The sequence below is a fragment of the Marmota monax genome, unplaced genomic scaffold (genome assembly GCF_021218885.2).
Source record: "Marmota monax isolate L192 unplaced genomic scaffold, Marmota_monax_Labrador192_F-V1.1 WCK01_AAM20220418_F8-fsc00006, whole genome shotgun sequence".
NCBI classification, from domain to species: domain Eukaryota; kingdom Metazoa; phylum Chordata; class Mammalia; order Rodentia; family Sciuridae; genus Marmota; species Marmota monax.
The window spans coordinates 16,886,598-16,911,511 of NW_026693712.1; the positions used below are offsets into that span (position 1 = coordinate 16,886,598).

General features: G+C 54.3%; 1 protein-coding gene and 1 long non-coding RNA gene across 5 annotated transcripts in view; one reads left to right on the forward strand and one right to left on the reverse strand.

Annotated features, from left to right (window-relative positions):
- The window catches only part of LOC124103498 (uncharacterized), a 28,271-nt gene extending 24,120 nt beyond the window's left edge, over nt 1-4,151 (reverse strand). For both annotated transcript variants that reach the window (XR_006855208.2, XR_006855207.2), the window contains exon 1: nt 3,308-4,151. This is a non-coding gene — a long non-coding RNA (uncharacterized LOC124103498). The remainder of the gene's footprint in view (nt 1-3,307) is intronic.
- On the forward strand, nt 1,718-24,914 carry Pcdh1 (protocadherin 1). Of its 3 annotated transcripts, XM_046460144.2 has the most exons (6): nt 1,719-1,909; nt 10,042-10,904; nt 13,821-16,016; nt 21,184-21,403; nt 22,379-22,417; nt 23,669-23,800. In XM_046460144.2, the coding sequence occupies exons 1-5, from the start codon at nt 1,870-1,872 to the stop codon at nt 22,402-22,404; spliced, it is 3,345 nt and encodes a 1,114-aa protein (XP_046316100.1). In that variant the 5' UTR covers nt 1,719-1,869; the 3' UTR covers nt 22,405-22,417; nt 23,669-23,800. The 3 variants fall into 3 exon arrangements, with proteins under 3 accessions (XP_046316097.1, XP_046316100.1, XP_046316098.1); XM_046460141.2 differs by lacking the exon at nt 22,379-22,417 and having other exon boundaries at nt 1,718-1,909; nt 23,669-24,914; XM_046460142.2 differs by lacking the exons at nt 1,719-1,909; nt 22,379-22,417 and adding an exon at nt 5,329-5,347 and having other exon boundaries at nt 23,669-24,914.

Genomic DNA, 24,914 nt, shown 5'->3' on the forward strand with positions numbered 1-24,914 from the left:
AGGAGCCTTTGAATGGCTCCCAGCAAGCAGCCTGGGGAGGGTTTGCTGCAGTGGGCAGCAGACAAACACTGGGGGCAGGGAGACTGGGGCAGCTCCCTGTGGAAGATTTCTTCTCTCTAGGCCACTGATTCCCTCTTTGGAGCTGTCCTCAATGATGGGATGAGTATGGGCTTTTCAAGAGACAGACGTTACTTAGAGGACAGATCCTCCTTTCACCAGCTGATCCCACCTCCCATCCAGAGACTCCAAACTTGGGTTCCTGAGCTGAAGGCAGGAGCTGAGGGTCAGAGTGTAGGGTACAGACCAGAAAGGGAGTCCAGTTGGGTGTGGGTGTGGGGGCAGTTGCTGCTCTAGGAGAGATTTTGGACAGTCCTTGCTTGCTTCCTTAGGTGGCCACAAATTCCACCCTTACCCTGAAGAGGAAGAGAGGTCAGAGCTGGGAAGAGGAGGAATCAGAGAAAAGAGACAAGGGATAGAAGAATGGTAGGGATGGGGAAATGGGTAGGATAGGAACAGGAATGAGAAATTAGGAAGTTAAGGCAAAGAGACCCAGAGACCGGTCATAAAGATGCCTTTCCATAAGCAGCACCAAGCCTTGCTAGAGTCAGCCTTCCTCATTCTTATGACCTAGAACACCCTTCCTGGGCCTATTAAGAGGAGGCAGGCAGGAGGTCCTATTGAATTGGGGCACTTGGCAGCCTAGGGTGCCAAACCCGGAGCGCCGGAGGTATTTCCCAAGCTGCTCAGGGACCCCTAGATGGCGCCAGAGAGCCAGAACTGAGAGGGAGAAACCGAGTATTGGAGTGTGTGAGACACTGCGTGTGACATCGTGTGTGACTCGTTGAGTGTGAGTGTGACAGAGAGCGTGTGGCACTGTGAGGGCGTGTGACACAGGCCATGACACTATGCGGCCTCGCGGGGTAGGGACCCGTGTGACTTGGTGTGAATGTGTGTATGTCACCGGTAAAATGTGTGTGGCCATAGCTGTACACAACCCCAGGGGGCAAGTGATCAGGCGACCCTCGAATAGCCTGAGCTCCTCCGGCACGCCACTTCATCCTCATACTTGTATATTTTCCTCATCCTCAACCTAGAGCCCCCAGGTCCCATCACTTTCCGCCTCCCACGGTCCCCTCTATAGCCCCACCCCCATGGCTTGCTGCGGCCACCGAGGCTGACCGCTCTGCGGCTTCGGTAGGAGGGGGGAGGGGCGGACTTCCCCGGAGCGCAGTGGGAAGGGAGGGCCAAATGGGGAGATTCGGGGGTCTGGGCGGGAAGACCGTGGATCTGAAGGGGAAGTGCCCAGGGAAGAAAGCGCTAGGGGAGACACTTCCTCGGCCTCGACTTCCAGGGATGCAGAGTGGGGGACAGGTGTTTGAGTGAGGCAAGGAGGGGAATTCGGGAGGGGGTCCTAGATGCAGGCTTGGGTGGGATAAGTGTTAGGCGAAGAGCGGAGGAGTAAACCTATGTACCCAGGCCTCCGGCAATCGGGAGATGGCAATGGGGAGGGGGTCCCGGCTTTAGGGAACGGCGCTCAGGGTCCCCTCCCAGCGGGACCAGAGCAGTCCCGAGCTCCACCTCCCGGCCGGAGGGGGTGCGGAGAGGCGGGCGGGAGGCAGGCGGGCGGGCCAGGAGGGAGGGGGAGGGAGGGGGCGGGCCGGGCTGTGCGCTCCGCTCGCTGCTGGCTCCGCCGCCGCCGCCGCCGCCGCCGCCGCCGCTGCCGCCTCACACACTCCGGGAGCGGGAGCGCGGCGCGGACGCGAAGCCGCCGGGCTGCTGTGCCCAGAGTCAGCCGGAGCCGGAACCCGAACCGCAGAGCCAGCCCCAGCCGTGCGGAGCCGCAGCCCGGGCCGGGGCCGGCAGCGGCTCATGGACAGCGGGGCGGGCGGCCGGTGCTTCCCCGAGGCGGGTAAGGATCCGGAGGCGGTGGAGGCGGCAGAGGCTCGGGGCCCGGAGCGGCCATGGCCGGCGGGAGCTGAGGGAGGGGCGCTCAGCGGAGCGAGGCCGAGGGGATCCAGTCCATGCCCAGCGCGCGGGGGCCGAGGTGGGGGCTGCTGGAACACCAAGTGGGGGTTGCAGCCGGGCACCCTGGCCTCAAGGTCCACTACAAGAAACCGAGAGAGGGGAGGGGGTACCGAGCCGGACCCCAATCCCGGTGTCGCGCACTCGGGCGCGCCTTGGAGCGGCTGGGATGAGACTCCAGGAGCGCGCGAGATGGAAATGGTTTTAGGGAAGCGCGCGGCCCTCAGTTTGGTGGGGGGCTCCCCGAGGATGAAGCTAGCAAGAAACCTTATCCCCAACACACACACAAACACACACACACACTTGTTGGGCGACTAGCTCAGCTCACTCAGGCGCTTCCAGCTCTCCGCGGGCACCTGGAGGACCGTACCAGACATACACACGCATACATACATCCGAACATATGTGAACACAGACATACCTCCCGCACACCAGCGCCCAATGGGGCACCGTCACCAGCTTAGAATCTGCTTCGGCGTCTGCACGATCAGCAGCAGGGACACACAACCTGTGTCCGTAGACAGCAACAACACAACCGGGTGTGACACTGGGCAACATAGACACACAAACACAAACCCATGCCCTCGTGTACGAGTGCCACGGCCATAGTTCTCAAGATGAACACTCAAAACCTAATCCCCCCATCCTCGTATTTCTTTAAGGAACACACCCTAACATAAATTATGTTCCCTACTCCTTGGCCAGAGCACAGGTACACAGAGCACAGGTCTCACTTGCTCCCACCGCCTGCACCCACACAAACACAACCCAATGTCTCAGCACACGCCTTGATGGCACACACCCTAACACAGTAAGAAGCACCTACAGCAGCGCCTCACGGTCACAAACACGGAACCTACTGCTTCACACATCTTAACACTGGGTGTCACACACACCTTACACCAACACTGTCACATTACACCCTGCGGGGCATACACAGACAAGCTCTGCCCCTCTCCCTCGGAGGCCAGATTCCGTGGGGAGAAACCGACCCAAGCGCCCTGTCACCTTAATAGCGACATTGTTATTGTAAATATCTGTACAGCGGGAGCCCTGTGGCCGGACCGACCGGCTTCCCGGCGGGCGCCTCCCCCAACCCCCACTCCCGGGCCGTACCGGCCGAGTATTCCGGGAACAAGCTGGACCTGGCTGGCCGCGCCATACCGCCTCCCCGGGCTCCAAGGCCCTTGATTCCTTTGCAAAAGGTGCAAGCCTGAGGCTCTGTTTACGACCCTTTCCGGACCACTTAGCTGAGTTCTGCGAGGCACCTGGGTCTCTGACTCACCTGGGTCCCGCACACCTGGGTCAGTCACACACCAGGGCGCCCCCTCTTCCCGGTCCCGGCTGCAGGCCAGTCGTGTGTCGGGGAAAGGCCTGGGGGCCAGAAGGGAGACCGTGGCAGGCGCGGGAGTAGAACTGGTGGGTGAAATGGACTCGCACCCGTTCCCCCCTCCCCCAGCTACCCTAGCTCAGACTTCTGGCCTCAGTTTCCCTAGCAGTGGTGGGCAACGATTCGTTCCGGCAGGAAAGATTGGGGGTGATGCTGAGGCCACTGGGAATTGACCGTAGGGCAAGAGCCCCTTTTCCGCCGGTCGTGAGAGCATCGGTTTTACGAGAGTGTCCCCGCCCGGCTGGGTTCGCGGCTTTGTGATTCCGGCGCCGGCTTCCTCCCCGCCCCCCTCCCGGCGCCCGCTGCGCGACTCGCCGCGGCGCCGGCTTGCGGGGGACCCTAGGCTGAGGCCGGAGATGCCAAGGAGCAGGGATTCCCCGCGGCCGCCCGGGGGGCGGGGGACGCAAGTGACCGGCTGGCCTAGGCGCTTTCTCACTACGCTGCGCGCTCGCCTGGCCTCGCCTTAGGCTTCAGGAGGCCGGCGCCGCTGGGGTGGGGGCGGGGCCACTCGAACCCTAGGAGCCGCCGCGGTCCCCCAACTATACACTGGCTCAGCTGCCTCTGGGAGGAGACACTCCGTACGCTGGGTGTGTTCTGGGAGCGCCCGCTGACCCTAGCGGTGCGGACCCGGCCGCCCGAGCAAGCAGAGGCCAGGACTTCGTGCCGGAAGACGCAGGGCGCCTTCCAGCACCTGCTCTGGGTCAGTCCTAGGGAGCTGCCAGAAGGTGTTTGTGAGAACCCTGAGGTCTGGGTGTGTGTGGGGATGAGTGGGTGTTACCTTCGTTCTTGACGTGGGAGTCTGAGGGGATTGAAACCTGTAATAACTAGACTAGGGCATGGGCTGGAATCCAGAAAAGAGGCGTGAGAAGAGAGGCCTCCAGAGATGACCAGAGGCAGGGTGGTAGAGGGCAGGCCTAGGTTCAGTTCTGGTCTGGCCGCATTAATTTTTCCCCTTCCCCCTTCCATCCCCAGTTCCCAATTCCTGAAGGCACTTCCGCTGGAAAAGGGTGTCTGGCTGGTCTGGTGTCCTCCTACCAGAGCCCTTTCTACTGTGGTTACTTCTGCAGAGAAGCTGGCCAAAAAACATTGAATATTACTAGGAAGAATGGGGTGGAAAGCCAGGAAGGGGGCCTACAAAGGTGGGGAAGACCTAAAAGGGAATGAAGGTTGAATAAGGGGAGGTAGTGAAGGAGGAGGCCCTTCTGATGGGGTGAGGGCTGCTCCTGCCCTGAGCAAGGATAGTTGGTGCTGCAGAGAGCAATTCTGTTCAACAGATTAAGCATCTTCTATCTGCCAGGGCCTGTGGCAAGTGGAAAGGATGCAGTAGTAAGATATGTATTATATTTATTTACCTTTATAGGATTTGCCAACTGTTCGTTGAACAAACAAGAACCTACTATGTGCCCGATGCTGGAAATAAACTGCTCTATTCTGGAGTTGGGAGACTGTTTTATGTCTGACCTTTACAAATATAATAGACTTTAGATGCACCAGATCTCCTTTAATCCTCCCAAATAACTCCCAATTTCCATTTCATTGTATAGAAACTGGTACAGAAAAGACAATTCACAGCTAGGAAGTGTGAAGTGAGGGTTCAAACAAACAATCTGGCCCCAAACAACAGATGCCTGGACGTCTGCAGAAGCTAATGGAGGGTGGTGGAAGAGGGGAAAGAGCTGAGGGCCGTGCCCTTGCTTGCTGTGGGTGGCCTCTGAACAGCTCCACCCCATGCAGCTTCACTTGCTTACCCTTCACTCTGTTCCTTTGGTGTTTGCCTGAGGAAGCAGTGGTTATTGTCTAATAGTGCTGGGGGCAGGGGACAGGGAGCATCCGAGGTGTCAAAGCCTGACCTGGCATAGCTCTCTGGTCATAGCATGCAGCAAAAACTCTGGAAATGAAGGTTTCAGGTGAACCTCTGTCATCAACCCTTCCCAGGTATGGATACAGATGAGGTCCCCTTGACTTTCCTTGGACTCTTGTCCCCTCATCCGTCGCTCCTATACCCCTGATGTTTCTTCTGCTCCTGAGGGAGATGGGTCCCTGTGTCTGTCCCTGCTTAAGCTCTGGCTTCTTAGTCCCCTGGACACCCATGCCACTGGGTGAATGCGAAGCACCCCTGCCCAGGAAGGCAGCCAGAGCCTGGGGAAGGGCAGATAAGGCACCAGTGGCTTCAAAGGCCACCGCTGAGACTAACGACTCCCCATACCAACTGCAGAGGACAAAGTTCAGAAGTGGTGGGGGCAGGGATGAGTAAGGGCCACTTAACTGCTGTTCCTGCCCTTCCCAGGAAGGGAAAGTCACCTGGCTTTCTATATCCTGATGGACCTTTGAATGAGCCACAACAGCCTGGGAGGCCTGGGTTCAATCCTAGAAGGCTAGCCTCCTCTTCCCTTTCTGTTCTGATGGTGGGCAGTGTTGGCAACAGGGCTGAGGTTCCTGTGTGCTGGGGTGGAGGTGGGGGTAACACAATAAACATCCCTTTCCAGCCTTAGGGATTACTGTTGATTCCCTTCCTGAATCCAGCCTTTCCTCCAGACTCTGGTATTTGAAGAAGCCCTGTTTCTCACATCCGAGCTCTTCCTCATACTGTTTCTCTGGCCTAAGACGATTAATATATTTTTGAGTCTCAATTTGACTTGTAATACGGGGACAGGGCTGTAATAATGAATATTATCTGTTTCAGAGGGTGGGGGGATTAAATGAGATCCTGTGTATGAAACGCTTAGCCGTGCCTTAGTGAAACCTTGCCTGCTGGGATGGTAATCGTGGTGCTCAATGATGGTGGTGTGGTGATGAGAGAGTTTGTATGGCCTCAGGCTTTTTCTTTCTTTTTTGATGCTGGGGATGGAACCCAGGACCTGGTGCGGGCCAGGCAAGCCCTTGACCACTGAGCTACACACCCCCCCAGTGTTCAGTTTCTTAACTCAGTGGATCTATTGTATCCCAGAGTTGTTCCCAGATTGTCTGGGACCTTTGCATCACAATTGCCTTGGGGGTTTCTCCCGGTCCCACCTTCCAATCAAAATTCCTAAGGGTGGGGCCAGATAATACTTATTTTGAAAGAACTCTCCAGGTGCTTCAACCTTGAGAGGTTCTGCTTCTCTCCCAGAGTTTACCACTCCCAACTCTTGCGTCCAATCTGGGGAAGACTCACTCCAGGCCCTTATTCCTCTACTCTTCCTGAATCTCAGGAACACCCCTGCACATTGACCCCAAGCTTTCCCTGTCTTGCATTTTACCCTGTGGTTCTCCTGGTTCTAACTTGGAAGCCGAATACTGTAATCCTTCTGGATTCTATCTCTGCCGACTGGAAGTAAGAGATCCTCTAAGGGTGAGAGAAATAGTGGGGTGGCGGGGGAGGGGGGACTACCTAAGAGGTCTCAGGTATTTGACCCTGAGATGGGGAGGAAGTCCCAAGTTGAAGACTGAATCTGTGGTTTTTGTAAAATTCTTAAAGGTTTGCCTGAATGGTTAAGTAACCTTGATCTGGAGAGGGGGAGTACAGGCAAGCAGTTACTGTGAAATTTCTCTTTTCTGCAAGGTTCAGGGTCATTCCCGTGGGCATCCCATCTAACCCCTAACCTGCCAACGCTTACACAGAGAATAGGGTTGCACAGTTATCCCATGTTGTGTATGTGGAGGAGGAGGGTGGTGGCCAGGTGAAGGCACCCAAGAGAGAATGGGGTTCTTTGGAGACAGTCCCTTGGGGATGGATTTGGGTTGGGACTTGAAATGATAAAATGAACTCTTTGCCAAGGTCCATGCAGATGAAGGGGATGTGGCTGGAGGGCAGATCCAAATGGAGCATCAGATATACTCCTCCTTCCTTTAAAGAGATTAAGATTGTAGCTGAGAATAAACATAGACACTAATTTGATAATGGCCTCACACACATTGAGTACTTTAATACTGAGGAGCTACTGAGGAGGGGCTTGTGTTTAGGGAAGTCTCCCCAGAAGAGGTGAAGTGTTTGAAATGTGTAAGGAACCATGCATTCAAGGAGCATTTGCTCTGCCCCCTAGGTGGAGAAAGGGAATCGGGGAATCATATGCAAGTTGTCAACTAAACAACCCGTGATCAAGTGCTCCAGGATTAGCAGATAGTCATTGAGTAAAAATAACCAGTCCCTGGAAAGCTATTTATTGAGAGCCTACTGTGTGCCAGTCAGACCTGTCAGCTGCTGGCCCGGTATGACTGCGCTGAAGATGTTGAAGTAAGCAAAGTAGAGACTCTCCCACTCTGCTTACTGTCTTGTGACAGAGGTTAGCAAGTTTTTCAAAGAAGGACATAACTACAATTGTGCTGAGTACTTCCAGAGACCATTTATTAAGTACTTACATTGGGTTAGGTAGTCAGTCTATATTTTCTCAAACTGCCCCCTTCCAGGAAATAGGTAGTATCTTTACTATTTTCAGATAAGAAAACTGAGGCTCTAAATAATTTGTTCCAGGTCACGTAAACAGGAAGTGGGCAGCCTGGCATCACAGTGATGCATGCCTATAATCTCAGTGACTCAGGAGGATTGCTGGTTCAAAACCAGCCTCAGCAATTTAGCGAGACCCTGTCTCAAAATTTTAAAAAGAGATGGTGATGTGGCTCAGTGGTTGAGTGTCCCTGGGTTCAATCCCTGGTACCACCACCACTACCAACAACAACAACAACAAAAAACAGGAAGTGGGCAGCTGAGGTTTGCCTTCGGATAACAACTATTCTCCCCACTGCTGTCTAACATATGCCAAATGGGTACAGAGAGGCAGCCCAACAAAATTGACAGGTAGTTCTTGCTAGAACCATTGTCGTGGTAGACTGGGCCAGTCTTTACTGTTGTACCCAGGATTATAAGTGCCCAATAAGCATTCGTTGAATGCATGAATGAGCACCTATTCTGGGCCTGGCTTCGAAAAGCCGCATGGGTGGGGGTTGAGGGAGTGAGTATACAAAGTTCTACCCCTTCCTTCAGGATGCTTGGTGTCTGCCGGGAGAAAGAACAACACAGGCGGGCGGTGTCCAAGGCAGCCTATGATTCATTGCTTTAGGATTGGAGCAGACAATAAGTGGCTGTGAGTTGGAGGAAGGAGAGGTCACTGTGGGTTGGAAAGGCCTGGGAAGGCTTCCTAGGGGGGCCAGAACCTGCCTTCAGTGGGGTGGGTGTGGTCATCAATAGGCCTGGGGTGGGAATTCCAGAAGTAGAGCTGGTCTTCCAGGTATGCTGAGGGGAAGTGGGGAAAGGAGACTGAGCCTGAACCCTCCACAGAAATGCTGTTAGAGACTTTGAATTTGAGTAGAGGAGAGGCTCACCATGATTTTGTTGCAGAGGAGCGCAGTCACAACTGGGCCAGCAGCTAACAGGTCTGACTGGGGTCAGCAAATGGACAGCCTTGAAGTGGAGGGGGTGGAGAGATGGGTGAAAGAAGAGGGTGATAGTGGTGATGGGGATGCAGCTTGTGATTGGCTAGGACATACAGAGCTAGCTGGGGTGGGCAGGGAGAAGAAGGTGTGAGGTGGGGCTGGACCAGTTAGAGAGGAGGAGAGGCGGGGTGTGCAGTCGGAGCTGGACCTGTGTAGGGATAGGGGTCAAACAGGAGCCAGATGATCACCCAGAGTGGGGGTGGGGAAGGGGCCAGGGATAGGCTGGTGGTGTCATCGAAGCTCTGTCCCAGGTAGACCTGCTGGGCTTCAGTTGCAAAGGACAGGTCAGGGCAGCTCCCAATGCCAATTTGAGGGCCATTCAGCCCTGTGACCCCAATCTTGACCTCTATTCTCTTTGTGCACCTGCCCATGGAAAGAGGCAGAGAGAAGAGCCCTAGGAACTGTTCACATGCATATGTGTTTGTGTACACACACAAACACAAATGCTCCTAGACACATGTTTGTGGGGGAAGTTGGAGAGGGCTAACACCTATTCTTCACCCTAGCCATTTTTACAAGTCTTGGTTAGTTCTGATTCAAGTTGGACCCTTGTGGGGGTGCTGTGGGTGATTATTGTCAGGAAAAGGGAATTGGACCTGTCACACTTCATATACTTATTATTGATGTGGCATCTCAGAAGAGAGAAATGAGATGTGTTCCCCTCTCCCTCCAGACAACCTGAGTAGCTCTAGTATGGGCAGTAAATGACCCCAGAAACTGGGTCATCTAGAGAGTACCTGCATCTCTTTCCTACTACATAGGTGGGAAGGGGTGATCCAGTTGGGGGTGCCCAAAGCCTAACCACTTGCTCTCTCGGTATCTCAGTATCAGGGTAATTACCATGGGTGACTAAGGCAGGATGCTGGTGAGAAGGAGGTGTTGGGCAAAGCAGAGAATAGGGAGGGAAAGAGGAAAGGAGGGAGGGAGGGAGGGAGGGCTGGGACCCAGGGAACATCAGGTGGGTAAGGGCGTTCCATGGGCGGGAGCTACTCTAGGCCTGCCAGGCCTCTTACAGGATCCTCCAGCTGGGCCAGGCACAGCTGCTACACCCAGCTGTGGGTAGAACTCAGGGTTCTGGACTCTGGTTTCTGGAACTGGGTTTTGGGGCTAGGATTGAATCTCCTTGTGGGAGAAGAGTGTGTAGGTGGAAGGGGGACAGCGGGGGCCTGGCTCTGGGCAGTCCTCAAGAGCAGCTTCCATTTTGCCTCTTTTCCTTGCAGCCCTCCTGATTCTAGAGCCTGCCAGGATGGGGTCCCTGAGGCCCAGCCCGGGCCCTGGGGGGCAGCGATTGCTGCTGCCCCCCTTGCTGCTGGTACTGCTGCTCCTATTGGCTCCATCCACAGGCCACGCCACTCGGGTAGTATACAAGGTACCAGAGGAACAGCCACCCAACACCCTCATTGGGAGCCTCGCAGCCGACTATGGCTTTCCAGATGTGGGCCACCTGTACAAACTAGAGGTAGGTGCCCCATACCTTCGAGTGGATGGCAAGACAGGTGATATTTTCACCACTGAGACCTCCATTGACCGTGAGGGGCTCCGTGAATGCCAGAACCAGCTCCCTGGTGAGCCCTGCATCCTGGAGTTTGAGGTGTCTATCACAGACCTCGTGCAGAACGGCAGTCCCCGGCTGCTAGAGGGCCAGATAGAGGTACAGGACATCAATGACAACACACCCAACTTCGCCTCACCAGTCATCACTCTGGCCATCCCTGAGAATACCAACATCGGTTCGCTCTTCCCTATTCCATTGGCTTCAGACCGTGATGCTGGCCCCAATGGCGTGGCATCCTATGAGCTTCAGGCTGGGCCTGAGGCCCAGGAGCTGTTTGGGCTGCAGGTGGCCGAGGACCAGGAGGAGAAGCAGCCACAGCTCATCGTGATGGGCAACCTGGACCGCGAACGCTGGGATTCCTACGACCTCACCATTAAGGTTCAGGATGGTGGCAGTCCCCCGCGTGCCAGCAGTGCCCTGCTGCGTGTCACTGTGCTTGACACCAATGACAACGCTCCCAAGTTCGAGCGGCCCTCCTATGAGGCCGAGCTGTCTGAGAATAGTCCCATAGGCCACTCGGTCATTCAGGTGAGAGATCCCCTCTATCTTCCTGTCAGGGTGACCCACCTTTAAAAATGGGAGCCCACCCCAACCAGCTGAGAACTCCTTTCACTTAGGGGATAAAAATGTCAGAACTGTGTCTAGATTTCTTCTCCCCATCCCTAGTCAGGTGAGACCCTCCCACCACCCAACTGGTGATTTTATTTTTCTCTATCAAGCTGTTAAGTGACATCACATCTGAACAGTGCCTACCCCTCTCCAAGGCAGATGTGAGTTAGAAACTCTGGAAAATGAAACTCCCCCTCAAGTCAAGGAGAGCCTTCTCCCCTTGCAAGGGATGCTAAGGTGGAACAAAAGGGCTGCTTTTTATCAGGTAGAACCTTCCCAAACAGGAGCAGGTGCCCTTTAATCAGGTGGGATTTTCCTGAAACTGGGGATACAGTCTCACTGCACCCCTCCCTGATGGAGTCCAATGAGATCATTTAAGTCAGATACTTCCTCCAAGTTCTGAAAAGTCATACAGGGGTATTTGTATACTCGCTTCTGCCCCTGGACATGGGGCACCCACGGGTGTGGGGTGTTTGGCACAGTAGGCGGGGGTCAGTTCCCCTCATGGAAGTTCTCAGCACTCCTCTCCATGGGAACTGCCCCAGGGGCTGGGCAGCTTGGTGGGGCTGGGGCCTGGGAGGGAGCAAAGAAAGCGTCCCTGCAGACAGGTGGGCGTATCTCCTGCTGTCATCTCGGCACTGGCCTCCTGCCAGCCCAGCTCCTTTTTCCTTCTCCACGGGCTGAAGCTGTCTGTTTGATGAGAGGGAGCTGAGGAGGGCTCAGCTGCCCTGGAGCCCATCACCCATCCCAGGAGACCCTCATCCTAGGTCCCCATGCTGAAGTGGGTGGTGGGAGTTTCATCTTTTTTCGGAACTGGTAGACTGGAATCTGGACAGGAGGATGAGAAAGAAAAGGGAGACAGACAGTGGGAATGGTGAATAATAATAGCCTAAGTGCCAGGCTCTGTTCTAAACACACCATGTGTATTATATAATTTAATTCTTACAGTACAGGGTAAGTGAGCATATCCCCATTTTACAGATGGGAATCTGAGCTCACAGAGATTAAGAAACTTGCCTAATGTCATAGCTGATAGATTCAGAGCCCACCATGGCTCACGTCCCACAGTGTGGATTTTTATAGCCTATGCGTGTAACAGCTTTACATCCTCCCAGCAAGATACAGCAGAAAAGCAGGACAGAGGGTCAGCTGAGAGGTGGACAGGCTAAAAAGAGAGGATGGGAGAGAACAGGTGATGGGAAAGAGGCAGGATCAGAACTTAGCAGGGACAGGAGGCAGACAGACAGAAGTCAAGAGTCACAGACAGAGACAGAGACAGATGGCAGGAGACAGATAAAGGGCTGAGCCACCAATCTAGAGACAGAGAGACAGTGGGGCGCATAATCACATAGTTGGTGACAGATAAGACTCAGGTCTGCAGTAGGAGAAACTGTTAGGGTTGGGCCCTCATAGATTGGAACAGGCAGCAGGGTAGCTGGGAACCTCTGTAATAAAAGCCCTAGCAGGTATGGTATGAGTCCCTTCTAAGGGGAAGAAGGCCAGACAAGCAGTGGCTTGAGATCCCACTACCTGCAGTGCCCCGCATGGTATTAGCAACTGGTTTTGCAGAGACAGAAAGGAGGATAGATGGACAGATAGATAGGCTGATGGACAAAAAGAAAAAAAAATATTTAGGGAGCACTCTCCATGTATCAGGCAGAGTTGACATTTTGACATGTATCATCCCACTTAATATTCCACAGTGAAATCAATTCCATGATTAATCCCCATCTTACACATTTGTAGACTAAGGCTTGAGGAAGTTCAATAATTGGCTCAAGGTTACATAGTTATTTGAGAAGTGGTAGAGCTAGGATTTGAACCCAAGACTTCTGTTTTAGAGAGTCTACCAAGTTATGCCTATCCCCCTCTGCACCCTGCCCTGCCATCACTTTGCCCTGGTGGTGACCTAACCCTAACCCTCATGTTTCACTCGAGAAGTGGTACCTCATGGCCAGTTCCACCTGGTTCTTTTTGTCCCATTCCTGCCCGTGTTTGTATAGACTTGGACCCAGTGCGCGTCGGCATTGGCGTGGGAGGGCGTGCCCACTGCAAAGGGACAGACAGTTCATTGTTTGATGCTGGGAGCCCAGCCCGCTGCCAGCAGGCTCTGTGGCCTGCACCAACCCCTCCCTCCTGGCCGCAGGCTCAGGCCGGATTCCTCACATTGGTGCCTTGCCAGCACCAGCCAGCAGTCGAAGGAACTGCTGAAACAGGTTTCCCCAGTTTAACAGAGCAGTGGCTGGGCCTGGCCTGGCAGGCTCCCTCTGACCCACATCACTATCTGGCTGCTTTCAGAAGAAATTCCCTCACCTGTAGCCTCCAGGTGGGCATGTGGTTCTCCACTCTTGCATACACACATTCACACATACCTTCTCATGGTTACACATAAGCACACACAGCTCACAATCATATGCGTGTTTGTGCATGCATGCACACCATCTCTGCTACCCACACACCTTTCCATCTCAGCAGTTGGTTAGGAGCCACTTTAATTGGATGAAAGTGTTGCTGGTTAGATCCTAACCGCCATATTTGGGTGGACCAGTAGAGGAATGAGAAGGAGTTTAATTCTGCCATGTACCATCTCTACTGGCAGTTTGCATCACTATTGAGGATTTGCAGGCTGCATCTGGGCTCTTCAGGAAAAGAGCCAAAGTGCCAGGGCTGGGGAAAAGGTTGTACACATGCCACTTTTGGAAAGGGCACTAAGTCAGATTCGTTGTGTTTGCCATGATCATTGGAAAGGACTTTGGCAGCACACATGTACCCCTGAACTTGCTATCCCTGGTCTAACCCAGTCTGTTCTCCTTGTTTTTTGCTTCTACCCTATAGGTGAAAGCTAATGATTCAGATCAAGGCGCTAATGCAGAGATCGACTACACGTTCCACCAGGCACCTGAAGTTGTGAGGCGACTTCTGCGACTGGACAGAAACACTGGACTCATCACTGTTCAGGGCCCCGTGGACCGTGAGGACCTGAGCACTCTGCGCTTCTCTGTGCTTGCCAAGGACCGAGGCGCCAACCCCAAGAGTGCCCGTGCCCAAGTGGTTGTGACTGTGAAGGACATGAATGACAATGCTCCCACCATTGAGATCCGAGGCATAGGACTGGTGACCCATCAAGATGGGATGGCTAACATCTCAGAGGATGTGGCGGAGGAGACAGCCGTGGCTCTGGTACAGGTATCTGACCGAGATGAGGGAGAGAATGCAGCTGTCACCTGTGTGGTAGCAGGTGACGTGCCCTTCCAACTTCGCCAAGCCAGTGAGACGGGCAGTGATAGCAAGAAGAAGTACTTCCTGCAGACCACCACCCCACTTGATTACGAGAAGGTCAAAGACTACACCATTGAAATTGTTGCTGTGGACTCTGGCAACCCCCCTCTCTCTAGCACTAACTCCCTCAAGGTGCAGGTGGTGGATGTCAATGACAATGCCCCTGTCTTCACCCAGAGCATCACGGAGGTGGCCTTTCCAGAAAACAACAAGCCTGGTGAAGTGGTGGCTGAGGTCACTGCCAGCGATGCTGACTCCGGCTCTAATGCAGAGCTGGTTTACTCTCTGGAGCCTGAGCCGGCTGCCCAGGGCCTCTTTACCATCTCACCTGAGAATGGAGAAATCCGGGTGAAGACGTCCCTTGATCGGGAACAGAGAGACAGCTATGAGTTGAAAGTAGTGGCAGCTGACCGGGGCAGCCCCAGCCTCCAGGGCACAGCCACCGTCCTCGTCAATGTGCTGGACTGCAATGATAATGACCCCAAATTTATGCTGAGTGGCTACAACTTCTCAGTGATGGAGAACATGCCAGCGCTGAGTCCAGTGGGCATGGTGACTGTCATCGATGGGGACAAGGGGGAGAATGCCCGGGTGCAGCTCTCAGTGGAGCAAGACAATGGTGACTTTGTCATCCAGAACGGCACAGGCACCATCCTGTCCAGCCTGAGCTTCGACCGAGAGCAGCAGAGCACCTACACCTTCCAGCTGAAGGCGGTGGACGGCGGCGTCCCACCTCGCTCAGCTTACGTTGGCGTCACCATCAATGTACTAGATGAGAATGACAACGCACCCTTTATTACTGCCCCCTCCAACACTTCCCACCGGCTGCTCACCCCCCAGACACGTCTTGGTGAGACTGTCAGCCAGGTGACAGCCGAGGACATTGACTCTGGTGTCAACGCTGAGCTGACCTACAGCATTGCTGGTGGCAATCCTTATGGACTCTTCCAGATCGGGCCAAATTCAGGTGCCATCACCCTGGAGAAGGAGATTGAGCGGCGCCACCACGGGCTGCACCGCCTTGTGGTGAAGGTCAGTGACCGTGGCAAGCCTCCACGCTACGGCACAGCCTTGGTCCATCTTTATGTCAATGAGACCTTAGCCAACCGCACACTGCTGGAGACCCTACTGGGTCACAGCCTGGACACACCACTGGATATCGACATTGCTGGCGACCCAGAATATGAGCGCTCCAAGCAGCGTGGCAATATCCTCTTTGGTGTGGTGGCTGGTGTCGTGGCTGTGGCCTTGCTCATAGCCCTGGCAGTGCTTGTGCGCTATTGCCGGCAGCGGGAGGCCAAGAGTGGCTATCAGGCTGGTAAGAAAGAGACCAAGGACCTGTATGCCCCCAAGCCCAGCAGCAAAGCCTCCAAGGGAAACAAGAGCAAGGGCAAGAAGAGCAAGTCCCCGAAGCCTGTGAAGCCAGTGGAGGACGAAGATGAGGCTGGATTGCAGAAGTCCCTCAAGTTCAACTTGATGAGTGACGCCCCTGGGGACAGTCCCCGCATCCACCTGCCCCTCAACTACCCACCAGGTAGCCCTGACCTGGGCCGCCACTACCGTTCTAACTCCCCACTGCCTTCCATCCAGCTGCAGCCCCAGTCACCCTCGGCCTCCAAGAAGCACCAAGTGGTGCAGGACCTGCCGCCTGCAAACACATTTGTGGGCACCGGGGACACCACGTCCACGGGCTCTGAGCAGTACTCCGACTACAGCTACCGCACCAACCCCCCCAAATACCCCAGCAAGCAGGTAGGCCAGCCCTTTCGGCTCACCACGCCCCGGCCCCCACCCCACCCCTATGTCGGGGCCATCTGGACCGAGGTGTGGGAATGACAGCAGGTGTAGCATTCCTGCCGCATTCACTAGTCCACCTGGGGGCCAGCCTGAGCCATAGTGGGAGGTGGGACCTCAGATCTGGAGACACTGGGGCCTTAATGACCTTGCTGCCTCACCTAGGCATGGGGGTTAGGCTGAGTGGAAACCAAGGGAGGGCATGCTCTATGGTCTCCTCCCTGCCCCTTCCCCACTGGGGAGAGGCCTGTGACTTGTCAGATCCCTGGATGCTGGACCAGCTGCTGGGGCTGATGGGCAGATGAGCAGAAGGGTTTGGAAATGGGGGTCAGGAAAATTGGGAAGATGTCTATTCCAAACCTGGGTCTCTGAGACCAGCCATAGGTGCTTTTCTAGAGGGGAAACAGGGAGATCTAGGGTCCTGGTTGGGAACCAGATGGGGAATCTGCTAGGGAGGGGGTCCTCCCAACTTGTGCCTTCTCTGTGTACTATGTATTAACCTCTTCCTCACCCGGGGCTGGGCCCCATATCCCCTACCCCAGCCCTATACACTTGTCCCTGACAATAAAGTTCTCTATTTTTGGAGTTTTGGTTTCTTATTTTCCTGGAACTGAGAGAAGAAGCGAGAGAGACTGGAAGCAGCCCTTGGTCCTCAGGTCCTGCCTCAATTTCCCCATCCCTCCTCTTTACCCCTTCCCAGCTTAGACTTGCCTATTCTACTGCAACCCTATCTTAGCATACCATCTCCCCACCCACCCCACACCCAAATCCATGTCTAGGGAAAGTTCCCTCCTGAACAGCCTTCAAATGGAGGCATCTGGTAGCCTGTTCCCTTGCCCCATGCTTCAGACCTTCTCCCTAAGAATGATACCCTTCTCCAAATAAGGGTGGGTAGAGATGCACACAAGTCTTGCGCTGTCTCCATGGTCCAAGACTTAATTTTTCCAGACTGTCCAATTGGGAAGCTCAACAGACCTCAGACCAGACCACCTGTGGTGTAGCAAGCAGCCTGCTTGCCTTTGGTGACGCCAGAGAACCTCTTTATTACACCAGTCACCCTCCCTCAGGGCCAAGATCTTCCCCCAAGTCCCTTTCCCAGCCTCTTCATCATGACACCACCTACACCCAGCAATTAGCTAGCCCTGCCCTGTGTCTCCCCACTGTGATCAGGGCCTGGGCTGTAGGGAGGGAGGGCCCAGGGAGAGGCAAGGGACTTCTTGAGTCTTTGCCATGACCTGCTCTGCCCCTCCACTCTTGGGTGCTTCCTTCAGCTCCTTGCTCTGACCAGCAGGGCTGCTGGCCTTCACTCTCTCTCTCTCCATCTCTCACTTCTTGCTCTCCTAGGTCTGCCCTGTCCTTGATTTGTCCTGTCCTTGGTTGTGCCTAAGGGAGGCTAAAGTGTGGGTGAGGGGCCTCAGGTCCTGGGGGAGTCTCTGAGGCCAGAGGCAACCTATCTCCATGGTGACCGAAGAGGCTCAAGACACTCCCAGGAGGTCCAAGGCGCCTGCTTTCTCCTTGATACCATCTACAAACTCCCTGATGCCCTGGGATACCTCCAAAATAAAACCTCTTAAGGACTTTGGAGGAGTGGGGAAGTGAGATGTGACTGAATCATATTTCTTTGGGGCAAATTAAATATTTATAGCGTGACCTCCAGCAACTCCCATTCTTTCTCTTCCATTTCTGGCCTTATAACCTCTGCTTCTTTTCCCCATTTCCCTAGTTCCTTCATTTCTTTCCCAGGTCTGATTTTTCCCTCATCAGCTCCATCTCAACCCAATCCATCCATAGAGCCACACCGAATATATTCTTCCAACATTTCAACACAGCCAAGCCATACCACCTGTTGTCATCATCAAAATATAGGCCAGGGGCTGGGATATAGCTCAGTTGGTAGAGTGCTTGCCTTGCATGCACAAGGATATGGGTTCAATCCCCAGCACCAAAAAACAAAACAAAACATATATATGCTAGGATGGGGATATAGCTCAGTGGTAAAGCCCTTGCCAAGCATGTGCAAGGCTTCAGGTTCAATCCCCAGAACTGAAAACAAAAACAAACCACCATGGGCCGAGCTCCTACTGTGTGTTCAGACTCTTTGATGAAAAAATGGTTGTACTTGTAGCCCAAGACACAAGTGAGATAAATCATGTCAAGTGAGAAGTTCCAAAGTAAATCTATTCCCAACTTGTTCCAAGCAACTACTTCGATTGCTGCTATTCACTTCCATTTTTTGAGGCCTTACTAGGTTAGGTGCAGGTATCTAAGTTCATTCAGTCCTCATGACTGATATGAGCTGGTAGGTCCTCCTATTCTTCATTTTTCAGAAGTGAAAACTAGTTAGTGATTGAACCAAAATTCACACAAAACATCAGAAAATCTGATTTCCAGAATTTCCCATTATCCATGTGCTATTTTAAAAAGGGTTTGTGATTGATAGTAAGAGATTCACTATCATTAGCCTATTAAAGGATCTGCAAACCATGCAAGAAGGGGGAAAAGGGTTAAACTCAGCTCTTGAGTTTCCTGAATTTATCTGACCAGAGTGTCTTTCCCTTTTTTTGAGGAGCATGGTATGGGCTTCTGGGAAGAGACTGTGAATTCTGAACCAACTTGTCAACCATGAGCCAGGACTTGGGCAAGAGGGTCCCATCCCCTTGCCTATGGTCACTGTGTGAGCAAACTCCTGAGGCAGGAGTGAGCATGACTACACTGGAGGCAGGGAGAGGCCAGAGAGGAGTGTTTGGGCTGGAGTGGAGGGTGCAGGAGAGAGCTGAGAGATGAGATTGAAAGCACGGTAGGTTGTGGAGGACATGGATGCCTTGCCAAAGGAAATGGAGGTCCCTGAAAGCTCAGGCATTTTTCAGATGAACTGAGTTTAGAAAATTCACTGGAACTTAAAGAGGAGCAGAGGTGAAGGTCCAAAGTCAAAATTCTAAGGTTTGAACTAAGAGGGTGGCAATGGGGGTGATGGGTGGACTTGGAGGAATTTAGGGAGAAAGGACCCCCTGGATTCAAGGCCAATATGGATATGGGATGTGGGGAGCTGCCAGGATTCCCAGATGGATGGAGGTCTGCCTTCTGAGTGTGGGTAATGGAATGGTGATGAGATCATTGTCTCTGTGGAGGCTGATTGAAGAAAAATAATTCGGTTTCAGACCTGTTGAATCTGAAGGGTCAGAAGGGGCAGCTAATTAGAATGATCCAACAAGTGCCTCAAACATCAGAACTGGAGTTAGATTCAGTTCCAGGCTTTGATGCTTTGATAGTCATAGAATTATAGGAAATATTTTGTTGAATACAACCCAACCCTCCATTTTACAGAAAAACATCATAGGAAAAGAGTTCAGGTGACTTGCCTGGTGGGCAGAACTGAAGCCCTCCATTACCAGATGTGAGCCCTATAGGGAGGGAGAGCTGCTAATCAAAGTCTTAAAAGAAAAGTGAAAAGAGAAACACCCACAACCACTCTGCCCTGTGCCTTCCAGAACTTTCCTGGAGCCTGTTCACCCCAAAAGCAAGAGGACTATGCTCCTTTATAACCCCAACCCCAAATGTGCATGTTAATTCTGGGGGCCTCATCTCTCATCGCCCAAATTTTTCAGTGTTGGGGATCACAGTATAGGTTCCCAAGGTGGGGCAGTTCTGGGCCACCTTCCCATTGGTGCCATAGTTCCTTGTCCTGATAGCCTCCCCACCCCAGCTGCCCGCAGTCAGATGGAGACTGTGTGTGTGGTAGGGGGAATCAGGAGGGAGGTCTGCAGACCTGGGACCACTTCCTCTGGTCATCCTCACAACCTCCTACTGAGAGCTAGAGAGTAAAGACAAAGTGCTGCCAACGCAGGGAGGATTCGAGGAGTCTGGAGGGTCAGTGGCAGGGCCTGGGCCCTGCTGCTCCCACCTGGCCTCCAGGGAACCTGGAGGTGCCTTCCACACTCCTAGTTTCTGGTTGGCAGGAAAACCAGTGGCAAATCCCAGGTGGGTGTTTGGGTGGCTGGCTGATTGTGCCAAGTGCCAGGCTGAGGTTGCCAGGTTCCTGGGCTGATTGTTAACCCATGGCAGGCAGATGGGGGCTGCTGGCTGGAAGCAGCCTGCCACTGCTCCACTCTCCTGAACCCCAGCACCCAGTCTAAGCTCCAAGTCTAACTCCACCAAGCCAGAGGCCCCTCCTGGAGCTCCTTCCTATTTCCTAGAAGGAGTCTCCGTTTGAGGCCAACTTGCCTAATTTCTGATGGATGCCATTCCCTCCCCCATGCCAGTCTCCTTTCAGGGCCCTGCCCTCTACAGTCAGTATTCTGTTTGCTGATCTGGAGGACAGGGGAGTTTCCACTGTTCTGCTCCCCCACCCCAGGTGCCCTGGCTTGTTCTCAGGCTCCCTCTCCAGTTCCCTTCCACCCCTTTCCACTCCCAGGTCTCTCTGGAGGGGAATGAGGTGAGGCTGGGGGTGGTGGGTGGTACTCAGCAGGGAATCCTGAGGTGGCCTCAGCACTCAAACCAGGATGAGGAACAGGATGAGAAAGAGTTGGCACCTCATTTGGATGGAGGCCATGGGAGTAACAGAGCAGTGAGACAGGTGAGGAGCTGGAGTCTGGAAGGTGCTCTTGGGAAATTAGGGGACTATTCTGGCATTGGAGAGCTGTTTGGGAGTTAGAAGTACTGCTTTTAGGAAGCTGTTCTGGAAGCTTGAGGTTGTGCTGGTGTTTAGAAGCCATGCTGGCATTTGGGGAATTGGCTGGCGTTGTGCTGTTCTGGTGTTGGGCTCTACTCTTATCAGGGACTGTTCTGAAATTAAAGGGAGACTGTGCCTGTATCGAGGAGCTAAACCAGAACTAGAAGGGCTGTGCTGTAACAAGTAGTCATGCTGGACAGAGTGACTAGAGTGGCCTGGGGGCTATAATAACACTGAGGCCTGAGCTATGTGGGACTTTCTTTGTGTGGACTTGGCTGTTCTGGGAGCTGTCTTAGAATTGAGGAGCAGTCCTCTACTGGAGCCTCTGCTTTCTGGGGTCTACGCTGTGCTCTGGGCTGGGACTTCTTGGTTGCTGCTGAGGCCTGAGGGGGCTTTGCTGGGGCTGGGGCCTGGTGTGGTGCTGGCAGCCAGCAGTGACACTCTCTCTTCCTGCAGTTACCTCACCGTCGTGTCACCTTCTCGGCCACCAGCCAGGCTCAGGAGCTGCAGGACCCATCCCAGCACAGTTACTATGATAGTGGCCTGGAGGAATCTGAAACACCATCCAGCAAGTCATCCTCGGGGCCCCGACTCGGTCCCCTGGCACTGCCTGAGGATCACTATGAACGCACCACCCCCGATGGCAGCATAGGAGAGATGGAGCACCCTGAGAATGGTGAGGAGCGTCGGCATGGTCGAGGCACCCCAGGAATGAGTAGAAGCCTGAGAATGGTGACAAGACCTTAAAAATATCCTCCATTTATTGAGTTCTTCTTGTGTGTTCAATAGTATTCACCGTGCTGAGTGCTTTCAGGTATATATTCGTTTACTCCTCACAACCACTCTCTGATCTGAGAACTTTATTGTGCCCACTTTACAGTGGAAGAATCTGAGGCTCAGAGAGGTTAAGTCACTTGCCCAAATTCATACATCTAGGAAGCAGCAGACCTGGGAGGGATACACACTCAGGTTTCTCTGAGACCAGAGCCCTTGCATTCAGCACTACCTTTCACTGACTCCCTGGGAACAGGGACCCTGAGAACAGTGGCCAGAAGGCTCAGGTAACGGTGAGGAAAACTTAAAGGCAAATGGTAGCCCCCTAATAAGGTGGGAGGGCCTTGAGAATAGAGAATGGAACCCAAATGCTGTAAGGAGCTCAGAAAATTATAGGATGACCCCCTGGAGAGAGAAGTGGGAGAAACTGTGGCTGAGGAAGAGCTGCAGGGAGGTCTGGGAGGGGAAAGACTGTCTGGGAGGGGTTTGGTGGGTGATGGAAGGGAGGTGTGGGCCTGAGCAGAGGTCAGCGTGGAGATGGATGATGTGTACTGTCAGAATGTGTGTGCGCTGTGCATGTGTATGTGCATGGCTGTGTGTGCATGAAGGCGTCCAAGGCAGCTGTGAAGATGGGGAGCCTGAATAAGCTAGCCCTTGGGGTGGCGAGACTCTTAACTTGGAGTTGTCCTTGGTTCTCATCCCCTCCTTCAATCCAAAATCACCCCTCTCCAAAAGATGAAAACTTCCACTCCCCACCCCTCAGTCAGAGGGCCCTGTCGAAATCTCCTTGGCCCTAGGTCTCAGAGGGCCCTTTGCCCCACGCCTGCCCCTCCATGTGTGATCTCATGCCCGTCTCGTCCTTTTTGTGCCCGCGCAGAGCCGGCTGGCCGGAGCAGGCCCTGAGGCAGAGTGCCAGGTATGTGGGAGCTGCTCTGGGGTCTGGGGTCTGTGGGACTCTGCCCAGCACCCAGCCCCGCCCACCAGTGCTCCGTGCCACACTGGGTCCCCTAACTCTGCCCTGAAGATTGGCACATTGAGGGTTAACAACAGAGCTGTCCCCTCCTCACCTTGCCCTGGCTAGAGGCCAAGCCAGGGTGGGTGGTGCCAGGGGAGCCCTGCCCCAGGCAGTGCTGCTCAGTTATGTCCCTAAGGGTGGGTCACTGCCTGGTGCTATCCCAGAGCGAGGGCGGGATAGGGGCAGCTGTGACAGGAAGTGCTCATGGCCCAACCGTTCCCATGGAGATCCCTGCTGCCCAGCAACCGCACCGGCTACTGCTGATGTCAGGCGGCCAACTCCTGTTCCCGTGGGTGTTCTTCTGGGCAGGGAGCCGGGGAAAGGCCAGGGGTGGTGGTTGGCAAGGGGGCTGGAGTGAGGTGGGCAGGGGCTGCATGAGTGTGCTTGTGGGTGTATGAGTGTGTGTTTGTGTATGAACATCTTGCATAGAAACTCTCCCCTCCCCCTGGCTTTAAAGCAAGGCCTCCCGTGCTGGGCAGAGAGGGCTTCCAAGATAAGTGGGAGCACAGGAGGTCTGAGGAGCCTTAGACAGAAGGTATGTACCCATCTTTGTTTGAGAACAGAGTTGTCCAGTGCAACAGATGTGTGTCCATGCCTATCAGACTGTGTGTGTGTATGTGTGTGTGTGTGTGTGTGTGAGAGAGAGAGAGAGAGACAGAGAGAGAGAGAGGGAGAGGGAGAGGGAGAGGGAGAGAGAGATATGAGAGGAGTCTGGTGAGTTCTTAAATGAGGATGGGGGGGTTTCCTCCAAACACCAAGGGGTAGAATTGCATGTTTAAACCTGTCTGGAGACAGACGACATGTGTGCAGATGAGTTGTGTGTTTGTGCACCTGTCTGAGGGCAGATTTGGTGGGTGTGTGAGAAAAGCAGGGGAGGGTGGGTGAGACTAGAAGAAACGTGTCTATTGAAGGAACGTGTCTATTTAAGGATAGGTTTTTGTGTGTGTGCATGTGTGCATCTGAGAGGGCTATGTGCACAGTGGGCTTTTGGTGGAGAGTGGGAGGGTGTGTGTCTATTTGAAGGGTGTGTGCCTGTGAGCTCAGTGGGCAGGAAGAGTCCCACACCCCTGTGTAGATACCAGTGGGAGACCATGGAGCAGATCTTTTCCAGGCGCCATGCCCGATGACTGTCCTCCCTGCTCTCTCCTGCAGACCTCCGCCCTCTGCCTGATGTTGCCATGACGGGCACGTGTACCCGGGAGTGCAGCGAGTTTGGCCACTCTGACACATGCTGGATGCCTGGCCAGTCATCTCCCAGCCGCCGGACCAAGAGCAGCGCCCTCAAACTCTCCACCTTCGTGCCTTACCAGGACCGAGGAGGGCAGGAGCCTGCGGGCGCCGGCAGCCCCAGCCCCCCGGAAGACCGGAACACCAAAACGGCCCCCGTGCGCCTCCTGCCCTCCTACAGTGCCTTCTCCCACAGTAGCCATGATTCCTGCAAGGACTCGGCCACCTTGGAGGAAATCCCCCTGACCCAGACCTCGGACTTCCCACCCGCAGCCACACCGGCATCTGCCCAGACGGCCAAGCGCGAGATCTACCTGTGAGCCCCCTTCTGGCCGGCCGGCTACTCCTCCCCTAGCCGCCGGCCAGCTCCCAGATGGGCCCATTCCAGGGCCCCCACTCTTGACCCCTCCAGTGTGGACTCCACGGCCAGGGCCCCCCAGTGTGGGGGAGTACTGGCCTCCTGACCACACTGGCCCTTCCCCCATGCAGGGTCCAAGTCCTCTCCCTCATTTCCATCCCCCAGCTCCCAGGAGCCTCTTCTTCCCCTTTATGGGGCTCCTCCCAGCTGATGCCCAAGAGGGCTCCTCTACAGTAACTGGGCTCCCTTCTCTCAACTTCTAGGGAGTACCCCCTCTCTTTGGGCAGACGGTGGAGTCAAGGGTGGGCAGCACACTTTTAACTCATAGTTTCCCACATGACCAACCAGGGTGGGGATAGCATGCCCCATTTCAGCCCTGAAACAGGGCTGAACTGGGGAGCCCCTCGCCCTTGGAACTTCCAGAGGAAACTCTTGACCACCAGGGGCTCCCTGAAGGGCTTTTGTTACCAAAGGTGGGATGGGGAGGGGTGGAGTAGGGCGGAGGCCTTGTCTTCCAGTACTGCTCCTGGGCTGGCCCACCTACCTGCCACGTGTCCATGCCTGGTCCCATCTGAGCTCCCTACTTCCCTACTGGTCATGCAGTGTCTGTATATAAGGACCTTGGAATGATGTCCCCATTTCTGCCTGATTTGCAACTTTTCTCGTTGATGTTGTGTTGTCTAGGGGGACCCCTCTGGGGGGGGACCTGCCCTGTGCCCCTCCTCCCTGCCGCAGTGCCCCCCCCAGGCCTCTATTGTTCCATGTTGTAAATACCCCTGGGCCGAGGTGGGATGGGGTGCAGGCCAGGGAAAC